General features: G+C 36.3%; 1 protein-coding gene across 1 annotated transcript in view; it reads left to right on the forward strand.

Moving 5' to 3' along the window:
- The window catches only part of LOC306849362 (glutamate receptor-interacting protein 2-like), a gene marked incomplete at its 5' end in the record, with an annotated part of 34,573 nt that overhangs the window by 9,453 nt on the left and 7,956 nt on the right, over positions 1-17,164 (forward strand). The window contains 10 exons of the mRNA XM_079384320.1: positions 5,598-5,743; positions 6,436-6,522; positions 7,155-7,230; positions 9,053-9,198; positions 9,762-9,909; positions 10,399-10,553; positions 13,598-13,720; positions 14,520-14,690; positions 15,214-15,400; positions 16,980-17,125. Of these exons, the coding sequence (XP_079240446.1) occupies positions 5,598-5,743; positions 6,436-6,522; positions 7,155-7,230; positions 9,053-9,198; positions 9,762-9,909; positions 10,399-10,553; positions 13,598-13,720; positions 14,520-14,690; positions 15,214-15,400; positions 16,980-17,125 (1,385 nt within the window). The remainder of the gene's footprint in view (positions 1-5,597; positions 5,744-6,435; positions 6,523-7,154; positions 7,231-9,052; positions 9,199-9,761; positions 9,910-10,398; positions 10,554-13,597; positions 13,721-14,519; positions 14,691-15,213; positions 15,401-16,979; positions 17,126-17,164) is intronic.

Below are 17,164 nucleotides of genomic sequence, written 5' to 3' on the forward strand. Positions count from 1 at the left end.
CAGCCGCAGGATTGATGTGCACGTTACTGAAGGCAGAGTTGCAAACGTTTGTTTTACAGCCAGGTGATTTAAACTTATGACCTTGCATTTAAGTTCACAGCTAATGTTTTTTTCCGTTTCCGAGGCTCTAGTGCAGATATGCTAGTTTGTAATTATGTGTGTTAATGCTGTTTAACTCCGCTGCATAATTATGCAGAATCACAAAATTATGTGTTTGGGTGTTTCGTTTTGTCTTTGTATTTAAATCTTTTTATTAAGGTATTCAATGAAACAATCCAATAGTTATTGTTACATACCATGATTTCAGTTACATACATACATAAAAAAAAAAACTTTTACTAAAAAAGTTACTTGCATGCAAACCATATTTATCCTGCAGCTGTCTAAAGGTAGCAAAAGTGCCATTTATGAATAGATTTCCAATAGTCTGAAGTCCCTCCATTTTGTAAAAGCAGCATCCATAGTAGAAGGGGTAAATGAGGGGTTCCCGCTGATTGGCTTTATTGAACACTTTGATTTGATCTGCTTCCAAATACGAATTGTACTATGAATTATACAGTTATGTTTATATACTGACTTGTCTATCTTTATAGGGGACAGTAAGACTGCACCAATATCGTATGGTCTACATGCCTCTCTTTCCATTTGGATCCTAGTTGAGAGTGCTATAGTATGATCTAGCCACATTATGATATTCTGAAGATTACAAGCATAGTAGTAAAAGGCAAAATTTAGAAGTGCCATTCCACCAACAGCTTTCGGTTTGCAAAGGTGTGCTTTACTTATTCTATGGGCTTTGTAATCCCACAAAAAGGGTATAATAATGGATTCTAGTTGTTTGAAAAAAATCTTCGGTAAGAATATTGGGATGTTTTGAAAAAGACAAAGAATTTGTGGGAGAAAGATCATTTTAATAATATTAACCCTTCCTATTAAAGAAATGGGCAGGGATCGCCAGAACTGAATATTATTTTGCAGTTTAGTCACTAAAGGGGGGAAGTTAGCTTTAAATAATGACTGAAAATCTTTTGTGACATCAATTCCTAAATATGTAAGTTTATATTGCGTTATTTTAAAAGGGAAGTTTTGGAGAGCAGAAATATCTCTGACCTTTATAGGCATTAATTCAGTCTTAGACCAGTTGACCCTGTAACCTGAAAATGTACCATAATGACAGACCGTTTCTAAGATTGCTGAAATAGTAGACTGGGGTTTAGTGATATATAACAGGATATCATCAGCATATAATGATATTTTGCTTACTGTATTATTTGTGCTGTATCCCATGTATGTTGGTGTTAGAGCGAATAGACTGTGCAAGGGGCTCAAGGGCCAAGGCGAAGAGTAGAGGGGATAGTGAGCAGAACCTCTATATAGACTGAAAGGAGAAGAAATAATTCTATTAGTAAGAATCCTTGCGCTTTTCAAAATTTGAAATCCTTTTCACCAATTTCAGATTTTCTTAGAGCTGCTAAAAGATAAGACCATTCTAATTGGTCAAAAGCTTTCTCTGCGTCAAGAGAAACAATGACCAGATCATCTATGTGTGTGTTTTGAGCGTAAATTATGTTAAAAAGACGTCTGAGATTCGAAGACGAATGCCTATTAGGAATAAACCCTGTCTAGACAGAACTAAGACAGAATTAAGTCTAATGGATAAAGCCTTAGCCAGTGATATTGGCCTATAGCTGCTTACTTCTACTGGATCGTTCCCTTTCTTAGGCAAGACTGTTATGATGGCTTCATTACATTTACATTTATTCATTTAGCTGACGCTTTTATCCAAAGCGACTTACAATTGCTTTATATGTCAGCGGTAGCACGCCTCTGGAGTCTGGAGCAACTAGGGGTTAAGTGTCTTGCTCAAGGACACATTGGTGTCTCACAGTGGATTCGAACCCGGGTCTCTCACACCAAAGGCATGTGTCTTATCCACTGCGCCATCACCACCCCGTGGCTTCATTTAAAGTAGGAGGTAACCTGCCAACATTATATGCTTGAGTGTACATTTTGAATAGATGAGGTGAGAGCAGATCGCCAAATTCTTTATAAAACTCACTGGAATAGCCGTCTGGCCCAGGGGCTTTCCCACATTTCATTGTCTTGATTGTATCTAATATTTCTGAAACCGTGAGCTCAGGGCATTACGATCTTCTTGGACTAGAGTGGGAAGGTCACACCTGTCTAAGAAATCTTTGACAACTAGATCATCATTTGAGGACCTAGAAGAGTATAATTCTTCATAGAATTTTTTGAATCTCTCATTGATTTCATTATGTAATGTTAAAATGTCACCATTTTCTGACTTAACTTTACTTATGGTTCGATCACTTTCTATTTTCCTAATTTGTCTTGCCAGTATCTTATGGGGTTTGTCACCAAATTCAAAACATTTTGTTGCGTGTATAGGAATCCTCTGATGATATGATCTGAAAGTATCTGATTGTATTTAAATATTAAAGAAAGTTTTTTCTTATGTCTCTATGGATGGATGTGCAGCGTTTTCTTTATCTAAACAATTTATTTGCTGTTCCAGCTCTAACAATTTAGCCCTTTTTCTTTTTTTTCTTGCAGCCTGGAAAGAAATAATACAACCCCTGATATAAGCTTTCATAGTCTCCCAAAGTATTGAGGGGGATGTTTCAGGGCGATCATTCATCTCAAAGAAAAAGGAGATTTGTTCTCTTATATAATCATTGGTTGCTTTAGTAGCTGCGAGTCAAATCTCCATATCCTATCACAATGAGGCATGCAAGAAACGTTTAAAGAAAATGAGAGAGGAGCATGATCTGAGATCACTATGTCATGGTACACGACTTTACTAGTGAGAGACATCAATTTAGCATCTACCAAGAAGTAATGTATCCGTGTATATACATTATGAACATTAGAATTAAAAGAATATGCTCTGTCTTGTGGATTAAAAATTCTCCAAATATCAAACAGATTAGAGTTATTACAATATTCTTTCAGAAAGTTACTGGAATTTGAAGGAGGAGCTCTGCGAGAAGATGAACGATCTAAATATGGATCCAAAACTAAATTCAGATCATCCCCAATAAGTAAAGTAGTGTGGAAAATATCAGGGATCTGAGCAAGAACATGTTTATAAAATAAGGGTGAGTCTATATTACTACCATAAATATTTACCAATGTTATGGAGTACAGTTCTCCAACTATTATTAAGTACCTGCTCTCTTTATCAGCAATAGTTGACTTATGAATAAACAGCGTGCCTTTTCTGAAGAGAATGACCACTCCTCTTGACCTAACTGCATGTAGCATGGTACATTTGACCAATCCACCTACACCTTAACTTAATATATTCATTTTTATTTAGGTGTGTTTCTTGAAGAAAAATTATATCACTTGATACTGATTTTAAATGTGCCAACACCTTACCTCTTTTGACTGGTTGATTCAGTCCTTTAACATTCCAAGTGACCACAGTAAATTGTCTCCCCTTCTCAGATTGCATTATGTTATTCTGCTGCTGCATAGTGCAGGAACATACCAAGCTACTGCATATACCATTGTGTGAAGTAATTGGATACACAAAAAATATAAAAGTCCCGACATTACCCACCCCTTAACATGCCCAATGTCTTGCCGTGAACCCTTCAGAGTAAGGAAGTAACAAGTATGCAAAAAACAAAACAATTAGCAGAACTTCTAACAGTAGAAGCCTAAAACAGCCCCACAAATAGCATATATTCTGAAATCCAGAATTAACATTTTGAACATTTTAACTTAGATATTCTGGATAACAGTGACAGTACAAAAATAAAACACTGATTTGACCACTACCAACACTGATTTTGACCATATCAACCACTACCGTCAGCATCCTTTTGGCCAGTGCCAAAGTGCAGCTCAGGATCATCCATGGACAGCACCTCTTTCAGAAGCTCAGAAACAAATGTATTCATCTCCTTGTCCCACTCGGTCCCCTCTTTTAGTTTGGCAATCCGCACATTTTGTCTTCTAGATCATCCTTCCAGGTCCATGCACTTATCTGTCAACACGTTCACTTCTGAGCATAGGCGTTTCACCTCTGACTGAAGCTTGGATATAGCATCCGATGAATGTGTGGCCGACTGTTCAAGATCGGCAAGCCATGTTGCGCTGTCGTAGCTTGCAAGACCTGAATAGCCACCTGGGTTTCTGATTTAAGAGCGGAGATTTCCCCTCTAATAGTAAAAGCCATTTCTTCAATCCGAGTGTCGATCGTCTGGCATATTTCTACCTTGGTAGCTCGTAGATCGGAACATAACGAGTTAATGGCCTCCAGAATAGTAGCGTCTGTCGATCGTTGCAAAACCTCCTCCAGTGGAGCAGCGTCGTCAGGAGAGCTCGTGAGATGAGGCCTGCTTCGCACTGCTTTTTCCCTCTAGAGTTTTGTTGCTTCGAACTCGATTTCATCTTGTTACCAAGAAGTATTTAGGAAACTTGAGCTAACTATAGTTTGAATTAAACTTTTTATACAGATATAGTCCTTTAAAATGTCAATTTATCTTTGATTTTTGTGGGAGCTGTAAAGGAGTGCGACCTATCGACCCATGGCTCGCTAGCGCCCCCCCCCCCCCCCTCCTCGTTTTGCCTTTGGTTGTGTGCTCATGTGTAAATTAACTACTTTTGTGTGTCGTCATTGTGTCGATGCTTACAGGCAAAATCCTAGTGCTGGGTGACAGCAGCGGCTTAAATTAGCTTCTACAAGAGTACATGAGGAGTCAGCTCTGCTAACATCACACATATATATACACCCACACACCACATGTACCTGCTGCACAACACAAACACGCACCTTTCTGCAGCAGATGCAGTATGTTGATGATTGTCTTCATATCAGTGCAGCCATATTATATTTGAAGTAATTTTGTTCTTAGGATTTAGGTCATTACCAATAATATATTTTCATACACTACAGTTCAGTTTTGTGGTTGGTAAGATATTTTAAAATGTTTTTGAAGATTTATTTGTTAAAAAAATACAGTAAAAACAGTAATATTGTGAAATATTATTAAAATTTTAAATAACTGTTTTCCATTTGAATATAAGTTAAAATGTAATTTATTTATGTGACGCAAAGCTGAATTTTCAGCATTATTACTCCAGTCTTCATGATCCTTGCTCCTCAGAAAACATTTCTTATTATTATCAATGTTGAAAACAGTTGTGGTGCTTAATATTTATGTGGAGACCATGATACATTTTGATCATTTTAGGATTCTTCAATGAATAGAAAGTGCAAAAGCAACAGCATTTTTTAAAAATAGAATTAAAGGGAATAAATGTAGGTTGCATGCTGTAACCCTGACCTGTGTCATGTACTTGTAAAGGGTAAATGAATGTATTTAAGGTATGATTTTTTTAGCTCTTGCATTCCCTGGGAATTTAACCCATGACCTTGGCATTTCTATAGCCGTGCTTTACTGTTACTGAAAAATATGGTTTTTAAACACACATTCATAAAAGACATCTTTCTGTACACTTGTTGTCCAAACATAATAATCAGAAACTTAATAATGAATCTACTGTTCATGTTACCAAAATGTGTCACTGCATTGTTTAATTTTCCATATGCACCTGTGTGGCAGGAGTGACCAGCTCAATGTCGGGGACTATATAAAATCAGTGAACGGGATAAACCTGTCCAAACTCAGACATGATGAGATCATCAGCATGCTGAAGAACATCGGTGAGCGTGTGGTGCTGGAGGTGGAGTACGAGCTGGCGCCATTCGGTACGGATACAGATGCATTCACACTCACATTCACTCCAGTCTGCTGCAGAATAAACGTTTGGCCTTTTTGAAAGAAGTCTCTTATTCTCACTGAAGATGCATTTATTTGATCAAAAATACAGTAATAATGCAAAAAGTTATTACAGTTTTAAATAACCATTTTCTATTTGAATATATGTTAAAATGTAATTTCTTCCTGTGATCAAAGCTGAATTTTCAGCATCATTACTCCAGTGTCGCATGATCCTTCAGAAATCATTCTAATATGCTGACTTTCTGATCAAGAAGAATTTATTATGTGGAAGACTGTTCAAAAATTATTTTGTAACATTATAAATGTTTTCAATTGACACTTCAGATCATTTTAATGCATTCTTGCTGAATATTATTAATTTATAATAATGATTAATGTTCTAGTTTAATTATAATTAATATTATTAGTATAATTATTATTATTTTTTTAACCTTACTGACCCCCCAAAAAAATCATTTGGTGTATATCAGAGTACCTGACAATGCTGATCACGATACAGTGCTACTGCAACAGAATTTAAGATGTAAATCTTTTCATCAGAGTTCTCAGGTAATATGTGACAAATACATGGCATCAGTGTTTTTGGTCTTGTTAAAGTCTGTAGCTCTGCATCTCATCCTCCTGTGACATTAACACAAGCTGTTCTCGGCATGTTTAGCTCCCAGCAATCCCTGCAGCGTCATCTCTAAAACTATCGAAGTGTGCTTGGAGAAAGAAGGGAACAGCTTTGGCTTCGTTCTGAGAGGTACCAAACCACCATCAGACACTTTAAAATGTCTTTACATGAATATAGCATGTGTTTTTAACTTGAAATAAGGCTAGGACCCTAAAGATTAGGACAAATACATCAATAATGGTTTGAAATCAAACTAGCTGTTTTTTTTTTATTTATTATATCACAAAGAATATTCTAGGTTCTTTACAACAGTGTTTCCCAAACCAGGCTTGTGAGGGAACTGCATGGGGGTTGTGCTAATAATAATAATAATTTTCACATAAAAACATCTAACTTACTAAAGAAATTATATATTTTATTTGTTTACCTGCATGTCACCAGCAAACCCGTGAGCATGTAAATGTGTTGTAAAATTATTGAAATATTGACTTAAAATCTCATGGGATACTTAAAGAAAATATTTAAGATTTAAAATGGTCAAGTTAGGGAATCCTTTCAATACAACTTCAGCACTGTGCATATTTTACTTGTTTTTACAAATTGAGGGAAAACAAAAAATGTATTTTAAAGCATTTGTGTGATGTTACTCTCAAGGTCAGCAGGTGTGTGTGTGTGTGTGTGTGTTTGTGTGTGTTCAGCTGCATTTTATGACTAAAGGCAATCGAGTTGGCATGTTAGGTGTGTGTTTCACATGCTTTCAGGGGGCTTTCATGAGGACTGGCATAAGGCTCGACCTCTAGTAGTGACCAACGTCAGGCCCGGCGGACCCGCAGACAGGTGAGACCACGATTACTCAAATCATCGGTGTGTATGTGTGTGTGTGTGAGACATGAGGCCCTTTAGAACATCTCTGTTTATTAATTAGCAGAATGTCTGAATCATCGAGAAGCTCTTTGCCTGCGTGTGTGTGTCACATCGGTGCTGTCTGCATGCATTCGGTAGGTTATTTGAGTTTATATTGCCGTAGTAGTGTTTTTTTTTTTTTGTATCTGTGTATGAGATGTTATGTATTTTGTGTAGATTATGAGAGCATTCTGTATGTTGTGTGTGTGATCGTTGAACCCTGCTAGCTGGTTCTGGAGGCACACGTTAACTGAAGCATAGGCTGATGACATTAAAATGAGTGAGAAGGGTAGAACGCAGCCTGAAGCGCGCGCACATACACACACACACACACACACACACAAGAGCAGGCAAACACATGCATATGAATGCTTCCTGTTTCAACTTCTTGCTTTAATGTGAATAAGATTAGCATAGTTACCACACTTCCAAAAACAACACTTACATCAGTACCTCCAGTTTTCACAATTCAGCAAAATGTCACATTTTTGTGTTACTGCGTAATTCACTATTTAAAATAATTGCGTGGGTCTAAAAGTTATCAACATGTTAGTCTGATAAAGAAATGTCCATGAATGAGAAAATAAAAAGTGTGACATGCTTGATGTTGAAGAGAGTTATTTAAGGAATAGTTCACCCAAAAGGAAAATTAGATGATTAGCTTCCTCAGGCCATCCAAGATGTAGATGAGTTTGTTTCTTCTTGGGAACAGATTTGGAGAAATGTAGCATTGCATCACTTGCTCACCAATGGATCCTCTGCAGTGAATGGGTGCCGTCAGAATGAGAGTCCATACATCTTATAAATGCATGACAATAATCCACAAGTAATCCACACCATTTCAGTGAAAAAACACAGGTCTGTAATAATTAAGTCCATGATTAAGACATTTTAACTTCAAACCGTTGCATCAACTAAAATACGAGTCTTCAATCCGTTACTTTCTCCAGTGAAAAGGTCATCTTATCTGAATCAAGAGAGAAATATGCACAGATCAAGCACTATTTACAGTCCAAAGCATTTCTAAACAAATATGTTGTTTGAATTTGATGTTAGACACAGGAGATGAACTTGGAGGACAGTTATGGACAGTTAACCTTAATGCAGGACATAGTGTGTAAGATGGTTTAAATGTCTTAATGATGGATTTGTTGGTTATGATTAGTTTGTTGTATGTAATGATTATGTATTTGTTACAAATACACAGAATTTCACTTCACAAGATGTTCACTGATGGACTGGAGTGGTGTGGATTACTTGGGGATTATGGTGATGTTTTTATCAGCTGTTTGGACTCTCATTCTGACGGCACCCATTCACTGCAGAGGATCCATTGGTGACCATGATTTAATGCTAAATTTAGCCAAATCTGTTCCCATGAAGTAGCAAACAACATATTCATCTTGGATGGCCTGAGGGTGAGCGTTCTGTACCAGAATATTCAACCCACACCGAAAATTTACAACACTCCTTCGTTCATTCATCATTGTTCTGTTGTTTGTAATTTGCTTTAAATCTTGTAAGCTTTTTAGTGTCATCATACACATGGTAAATGTGGTATTCTAATTATAAAAATAAATCCATTTCCAAGAAATGCTGGAAATTACCTCCAGAAAATAAGTCATTTGAATCATAAAAAATCATGAAATCCTGTTGTGGCTGTTTTATTTTAGCATTCACATCTGCATTCACCTCTCATCTCAACTGCTGTCTTTTTATGTTTCCATACGTCTCTCCGTGTTTCTCCGTCTGTCAGAGAGGGAACTTTGCGAGCGGGCGACCGTGTGTTGAGCGTGAACGGTGTTGCCGTGAACAGACAGAAACATGCTGACGCTCTGACCCTGATCATGCAGAGCAGCCAGGAGTCTTTCTTCCTCATCGAGTACGACATCGTGGTCATGGGTGAGCAGGCACACAGATGCACACGTGCACGCAGACACACACGCTCGAGTTTGCTTGTATGCACAGATACTCTCATGTGGCCTTAATTAGAGTAGAAACATATTCCACTTCCCTCTAGATTCCCATAGGAAAGACAAAGCACCAATGAGATCTCTCTCTTTTCTCCTGCACGGCAATGAGATTAAAGCTTCCTGCCTCTCAAAAAGACCCAATGTGTCTCCAGTAGATTTTTTTTTAGAAGAGATCTCAACAGATGTCCCAAACTGGGCTGGATCTTAATATGAACTCGACTTTTTTTTTTTTTCAAAGAGCAACTGATTGGAGCTGCTGTGCACATTACATTTAAAGCTCTGATTATAAAGCTTGGATTATAGGAGACCCTGTCAAATGTTTTTCTATTCTACTGTTCATAAGCGTTGGTTGGTACGGGACATTTTCTCTGGATTTCCTTTCCTCCTAAAGTCTTGTTTTTTTGTTTCTTTTATGTACATATCTAAATTAAAAAATGAAATATCCCCTCATCTTTCTGTTTCTCTCCTGTTCCTGTTTGGGTTCTATGTCAGACTCAGTCCAGAAATCGTCCGGGCCGCTGCAGGTGGACATCGCCCGCTCCGCAGGTTCAGTACTGGGACTCAGTCTCACTACCTCTCTCTACAGGAACAAACAAGTCATTACAATCCTGAAAATCAAGCCTGCTAGTGTTGCAGACAGGTGAGCACTCAGTCATACACACACATTTAGAGCCAAACTGACATGAAAGCAAAACAATTAATAAATTACAAAAGTACAAAAGCATAGGCATTAATATTGCCAAATATTGTTTGAGAATTTTTATAGTTTTAAAAAAATATTGTCTAAATAAATTAGCTAACATTAAATTATATTAAATTTTATATTTACTGGAAATTGCACACATTTGTATTTCATGCTTTTTATTTTATTCTGATTTTATAATGTTAATTAATGTTAATTGTTCCTATTAAATAAACAAAGAAAAAAAATATATTATATATGCATCATACCTCCAATCATTCCCCTGCACTCTAGGCATGACAAAACTTTATTTTTGTTTACATCACCTCTTTTTTTACCTTACACCTTCCCATCTGTTGTGACTGTTTTCACTCCGTTTCTTGACTTTCTCACCTTGTTACCACCATTCCCTGTCACTCTCTTGCTGTCTTTCCCTCTTTTCCTCAGATGTGGTGCTTTGCATGTGGGAGATATTCTCCTGGCTATAGATGGCATGAGCACAGAGCACTGCTCTCTGATGGAGGCTCAGCAGCTCCTGTCCAGCTCCTCAGAGCTCACCAAACTAGAGATCCTGCCCTCTCAACAGTGCTCACACGACACAGGTCTGCAGACACATACAGCTCATAAACAAACTCAGAGACCCAAGGTGACTGATATTCACATGTTTAGATAATCTAGACATTTCTTGTAGATTTTATTCACAAGCAAATTTCTTTGACTATGTTTGCAATAGCGTACTACCCTACTCTTAACCTACTGTTTCTCTGCAGACTAGACATGCTATGAAAATTAATAATGTGAACATTTTCTGTATATTACATTCTAGATACTACATTTTGCCAAAATGTGCAATATACAAGCGCTTACTGCATGGAATACTGTATCACACAATGCAATATGCATGGCTTGACCAATTCCAGGGTGAAAAATGAAGTGGAACTATTAATTTTTTAATCAATATTAACTTTGCAAAATAATAAAAATGCAAAATAACTTTTTAGATTTTTATTTAGTTAGTTATTATATCTGGAGACCACTTACTGAATTAAAAAAGTACCATACAACATTTTTTATTTTTTTTTTGCCATGCCATTTCACATAGGATACTATTATTTTTTTTATTTATTAAAATCGGGACAACACTTTCTCAATATGTAAAAATGTATTATAGATATTATTATAGTTTCAGGGTTGTTTTTTCTGTGCTATTTTTCTGTACCATTTAAAATGTATTTATTTATTTAGTCAATCAATCAATCTGGGTTCCAGTTGCTCAATTAAAAAACATAGCATACTACTATTAAACAAATCTACTACAGTTAGATTTTTTCCCCTACATTTTATTTATATATTTATCTGGACACCACTTTCTGAATTAAAAATGTAGCATACTACAGTTTTTTTGTCATACTATTTCATGCTATTTATGTATTTATATTTGCTAAGCCCATCATAGTGAGTTCATGTGGAGAAAAATAGTAGCATACAGTTAGAAATGTTTAGTTTTGTATACTATTTTTATACTGTAAAAGCAGCAGGCTGTATTCATTGTATACTGCGCAGTAAGCAGTGCGCTAATGCATTTATCAGGCTGATTTCCCATCCACCAGCATTAGTACAAAAAGCATCAAATTTTTAATTCATATGTTATTTGTGTTTATGCTCCATATTTACTATATGAATTCAATTTACAGCTGCTGCGTTACACTTGCATCCTTACTGGATTCTTTCCTTGTCCCATCTTCCGCTCTCCTTCTCTTCTCTCTTTCTGTCTCTCTTTGACCTTTATTCATGCCAGTGTCGGTTTGTAGTGGTTGTCGGCGTCCAGCTTTGGGCCACTTTCTTACAAGTATCATGAGTCATTCTTAATATGCAGAGCACTGCAGGCAAGACTTCCTCTACCCTACAGACACGAGTCCACACACACACACACACACACACACACACACACACACACACACACAGACACAATGACCTCAGAGCCATCACTCTGGCTTTACTATGTTACTAGAAAACCACATTCTGACTGTATCATTGGATTTTCTAGAAATGCAATATGAACAAGCGCACAGCAGTTATAAAGTGATTTGAACACCTGCATCCTCTTTAGCTCAAGCTTGAGCTCACCTGGCAGCTCATCTGTCAGAGAATAATCTCATACGTGCAGTCATTTTTCATGCACACAGATTATACACTGCAAAACTGAAAACTGGGGAATGTACAGAAAGAAGTCTGTTATACTCACCAAGGCTGCATTTATTTCACTAGAATACAGTAGAAACTGTGAAATATTATTATAATTTAAAGTAACCATTTCCTATTTGAATATATTTTAAAATGTGATTCATTCCTGTGATGCAAAGACGAATTTTCAGCAGCCGTTATATTTTAAGTCTTCAGTGTCACATGACCCTTCACTGCTTTGCATGTTTAAATCAGCAGGTGGTGCTCAGGTATCATCCTAGAAATTAATGTGCAATATTTTGGATTTTTAAGATTTTAAATAAAAAAAATATCTGATCTTCTGGGCATTTGATCAAATAATGAGTCAGGAAACTGATTTTTTTCTGGTTTATTCACAAAGGTTAAATTCATGTTTGCATTGCAACATGGGATGCATTTTTCATATTAGTATGCTCTTTTGTACACAGATAGTATATCATCTACATAGTCCAAGCATACAGAAAATTCAGTATGCATGCGGCATACTGCAGAAATAGTATGTGTATGGTAATGTGCTGTTACTCTGGCCTGTTGTTTTAGTATTATTTGCATACTAGTTTAGTATTTCATATTTTGAATGCTCTTATGTTTATATTTTCAGTTCTCCTTTTAATTTCAGTCATTTTATGTGCTTTTGTCATTTTAGTTATTACTAGTTATTTTAAATATTTCTATTTAGTGTTACTTTATTTTTAGTAAATTTAGTCATTTTCATTTCAGTTACAAATGTATTTCTAGGCTACATTTTTTAAGTTCTTAAGTATTTCATTTAATATTTAGTTAAAAATAAATGTATTTAAATGAACAAATTTATAGTTTTAATGAACTTTAACGACACTGTTGACGCATCTGTCAGTGAAAACACACAGCTTATTATTTAGCATTGAGAAGAAATCATTGAAATAACTGCATATGAGACAGCAGAGTAATACAAAGAAAAGCAAGGCAGAGGATCTCTTTGAAGTGCAGATTTCTCTCTGTCTAAACAGCTGGTCTGATGGGCATGGCACTTCCTAACGAGCGTGACACAATGCATGCCTAATTAAGCATCGTTAGTGACACAGCTGCTTAGTGTCAGGAGGAGCCGTTTCTGTCAGAATCCAAAACAATGTCCTCTATCTGTCTTGCAGAGCATTTGTTTCTAATTCGAGAGTTTTAAGATGGTTCCTCCGCTGCTGTCAGCCTTACTAGAGCTGGCCCGGAAATGTAAGAGAAAGCAAAGGGAATAGAGGGAATAAATGCGATGTGTGGAACGCATGCCTTTGAGCAGTGTCTCTGATGAATGTCAATGATCAATGAAGCAGTGTGGATCAGTCCAGTCAGATCTTTCTGCAGGCGTATATCAGCCTGAGCACTGTAACATAAGCTTGTTTTCAGCAGAAGTAACCCATTTACCGCCCATTTTGTGTGTTTTCCCCTGCAGTACGTGTCCAGAGGAGTAGTCAGCGTCAGTGGGACTCTAGTGAGAACTACACCTGCGCTCCTCCACCTTTCCAAAAAAACCCCTCTGCCTGGAGTCACATCACCCCTACACCCTCACACCGATGTGAGTGTCTTCATAATGTACTGTACATTCAATTATAAACCAGATTTTTAAATGTAAGGAATTGTCTGAGGTACTGGGAGAGGACAACGTTTTTTTGTATGTTCATAAAGGAACACTAATATACTACTCATACCTTTTTTGCATTAAATATACAATAGTATGCACGTTTTCTATATGAATGGAATTCCTGGATAACCTACAGTATAACATTTGCCAAAATGCGCACTCGCAGAATGCAATGTGTGGCAGATAACTTGGAAGGTTAATTAATTAATTCATTTTTATTTATTTATATTTCTTTATTAATGTTAATGTTTTATTTTTTTATTTTATGTATTCACTTTTTTTAATTTATTTTTAAATTCTTTATTTTTGATTTTATGTGCATTGCATTTTTTATGTTCATTATTTTCATGTATTTATGTATTTATTTATATTTTTATTTATGTATTTTGTTTACTTTGTTTAGATTAAGTTTGTTTTATTTATTCATTTTTATTTACTTATTTTTGTCTTTCTTTCTTTCTTTCTTTCTTTCTTTCTTTCTTTCTTTCTTTACTTATATTTTTATAATTTTTATTTTACATTTTCCAAACAAAAGTCAAGCAACATTTATTTGTAAAACAAAGCAGTTTTACAGTCATTTACAAAAGGATTAAAAAAATACATTGCTAAATAAACTGGCTGCCACTCATGTTGCATACTAACGGTATGCTAGTATTTTATTCCAGTATAGTCACACATCAATTACACATGGTGATTTCAGCATTGTCGATCTCAAATCTTTTCTCTCCTCCAGCTGTGACGTCTGGCATCTCTGCAAACACATCAGGCTTTCACAGTTACAACTGTGGCACCCAGTCGCCGTACCCCAACACCTATCCCAGCAGCACCCTGCCCTCCTACCCGTCCAGCCCTCGCTGCACCGTCACCAAGAGGAGACAAAGAAGAAGAGACCACAAGAGCTCCTGTGAGCACATTTACACACATGTAGATTTGTCTCTTGTCATGGCTTTATGACACTAAAATAGACCATATATTTACTGTGTTAACACTGCTATTGAAGTATATTACTTATAGAGAAGAATCTTTTTTAATTTTTTTTATTAATTAATTAATTTATTTATTAAATGGTGCAGAATTTAAAAAGAAAAATAATTATTTGTAATATAATTAAAAAATGCTCAATGATATTAAATATAATAAAATCAGCAAAATAACGGATATACTTTATATACTAACACCCCTAGTCATGCTAAAAAACTATATTACATGGAAGAATTGCTTATATATTAATCTATTTATCTATCATCATTTGATTGTCATCATTTATTTATTGAATATTTTAATGATTGTATAGTGTCTTGTCATAATGTTGCTGCAGAACTTAAAAAAAAAAAACCTCAGGGTTGCACATTAAGAGTTTTAAGGTTCAGTTTGCATTACTGTATGTCAATTTCTATTTATTTATTTTCTATTTATATATTTATTAGTGTCTCTGGTGTCGAGTACGGTGGGCGCCGGAGGTCATGTGGTACATATAGAGACCAGTGAGGTGCTTCTGAGAGGAGATCCTCTTACTGGATTCGGCCTGCAGTTACAGGGGGGAGTGTTTGCTACTGAGCCGCTGTCAGCGCCTGCCTGTGTTCGCTTTATAGAGCCTGACACACCTGCTGAAAGGTGAGAGGACGCCGCTGCTCAGAGCTGTCAAACTGTAGACGTGATGCATGCTGAAGCCATTGTCTTGTACATTTAGAGCCTGTGGAGAGATGTTTGAACATGTACGTACACACACACACACACACACACACATGAGCCTTACAGCATGAGAGAAAGCTGAGATGCTGATCTGACCCAGTACAAAGATCACCTGTGACAGCCTGCTTCAGGATTGTAGACGTTACTGCGCAGTTGCTATTATTCTGTTGACGTCTCAGTCCCAGGTTTGAAAACCTGAAGCATTTATCAAAATACAAACCAACAACCACATATATTTTGAATCTGTTTAATGCAATGCAATGTATCAAGCAATGGGTATTTAAATTTTAAATAAATGTTGTTCTTTTGAATTTTCTGTTTATCAAAAACAGCACAATGGTTTTCAACATTGATAATAGTAGAAATAGTAGTGGCTGCTGAAAATTTAGCTTTGTATCACAGGAGTAAAGTACATTTTAAAGTGTATTAAAATATAAACATTGTTTAAATGTAATATGTCAAAATATTACAGCATTTATTTGATCAAAACAGACGTTGAGCATAAAAAATGAAATATTTTTTCCTCCACAGAATACATTTTGTTTTTTAAATTTATTACGATGATGATGATTATCTGTCATTCTATCAATTATTCTGTCATTCTGTTATCATCTATATGTATTATAATAATAATAATAATAATTATTATTATTATTAAATATTTTAATAATTGAATAGTGTCTTATCATTGTTTTACAGAATTGAAAAAATAAAGGTAATTTGCAACTTTTTGAACTCCACAATTCTGATTCTTTCTCACAATTACCTTAACTTTCTATTCTATTGCGGAAACACAAATTGCAATTCTGAGTTTATATCTTTAAAAAAGGATAGAATTGCTAGAGAAAGTCTGAATTGTGAGAAAAAAAAAGAGTTGTGAGAGTTGCAAATTACCTTTTTTTTCAATTCTGCAACATTACAACAAAAGACAAGATTGTGAGAGAAAAAAGTCACCATTACTTTTTATTATTTTGTCAAGTGGCGAAAATAAGCTTAGGGGAAGTTGTGCTCCTAATGGTTAGAGAGTCAGACTCGTAATCCAAAGGTTGCGGGTTCGAGTCTCGGGCCGGCAGGGATTGTAGGTGGGGGGAGTGAATGTCCAGCGCTCTCTCCACCCTCAATACCACGACTGAGGTGCCCTTGAGCAAGGCACCGAACCCCCAACTGCTCCCCGGGCGCCGCAGCATAAATGGCTGCCCACTGCTCCGGGTGTGTGTTCTCGGTGTGTGTGTGTTCACTGCTGTGCGTGTGTGTTCACTGCTGTGTGTGTGCATGTTGGATGGGTTAAATGCAGAGCACGAATTCTGAGTATGGGTCACCATACTTGGCAGTATGTCACTTCACTCACACTTTCATGAAAACTAACCTTTTAAACAGTAGTGTAAGTAACAATCAGTAAAAAATATATTCTTTGTCTTCTGTTGTCTTGTATAGTTACTGTATGTGTGTGTGAATGTGTCTGTGTTTATTTGAATGTGTGCCGTGTATATTTGCGTTCCAGGTGTGGGGTGTTACAAGTTGGAGACAGAATTCTTTCTATTAATGGAATTCCCACTGAGGACGGAACACTGGAAGAGGCCAATCAGCTGCTCCGAGATGCAGCGCTGGCCAATAAGGTCACACTGGAGGTGGAGTTTGATGTAGCAGGTACAAAATGTCATTTCAATCAAAGATCAGTGATTCAAG

The sequence above is a fragment of the Barbus barbus genome (assembly GCF_936440315.1).
Source record: "Barbus barbus genome assembly, chromosome: 29".
In the NCBI taxonomy this organism is placed as follows: domain Eukaryota; kingdom Metazoa; phylum Chordata; class Actinopteri; order Cypriniformes; family Cyprinidae; genus Barbus; species Barbus barbus.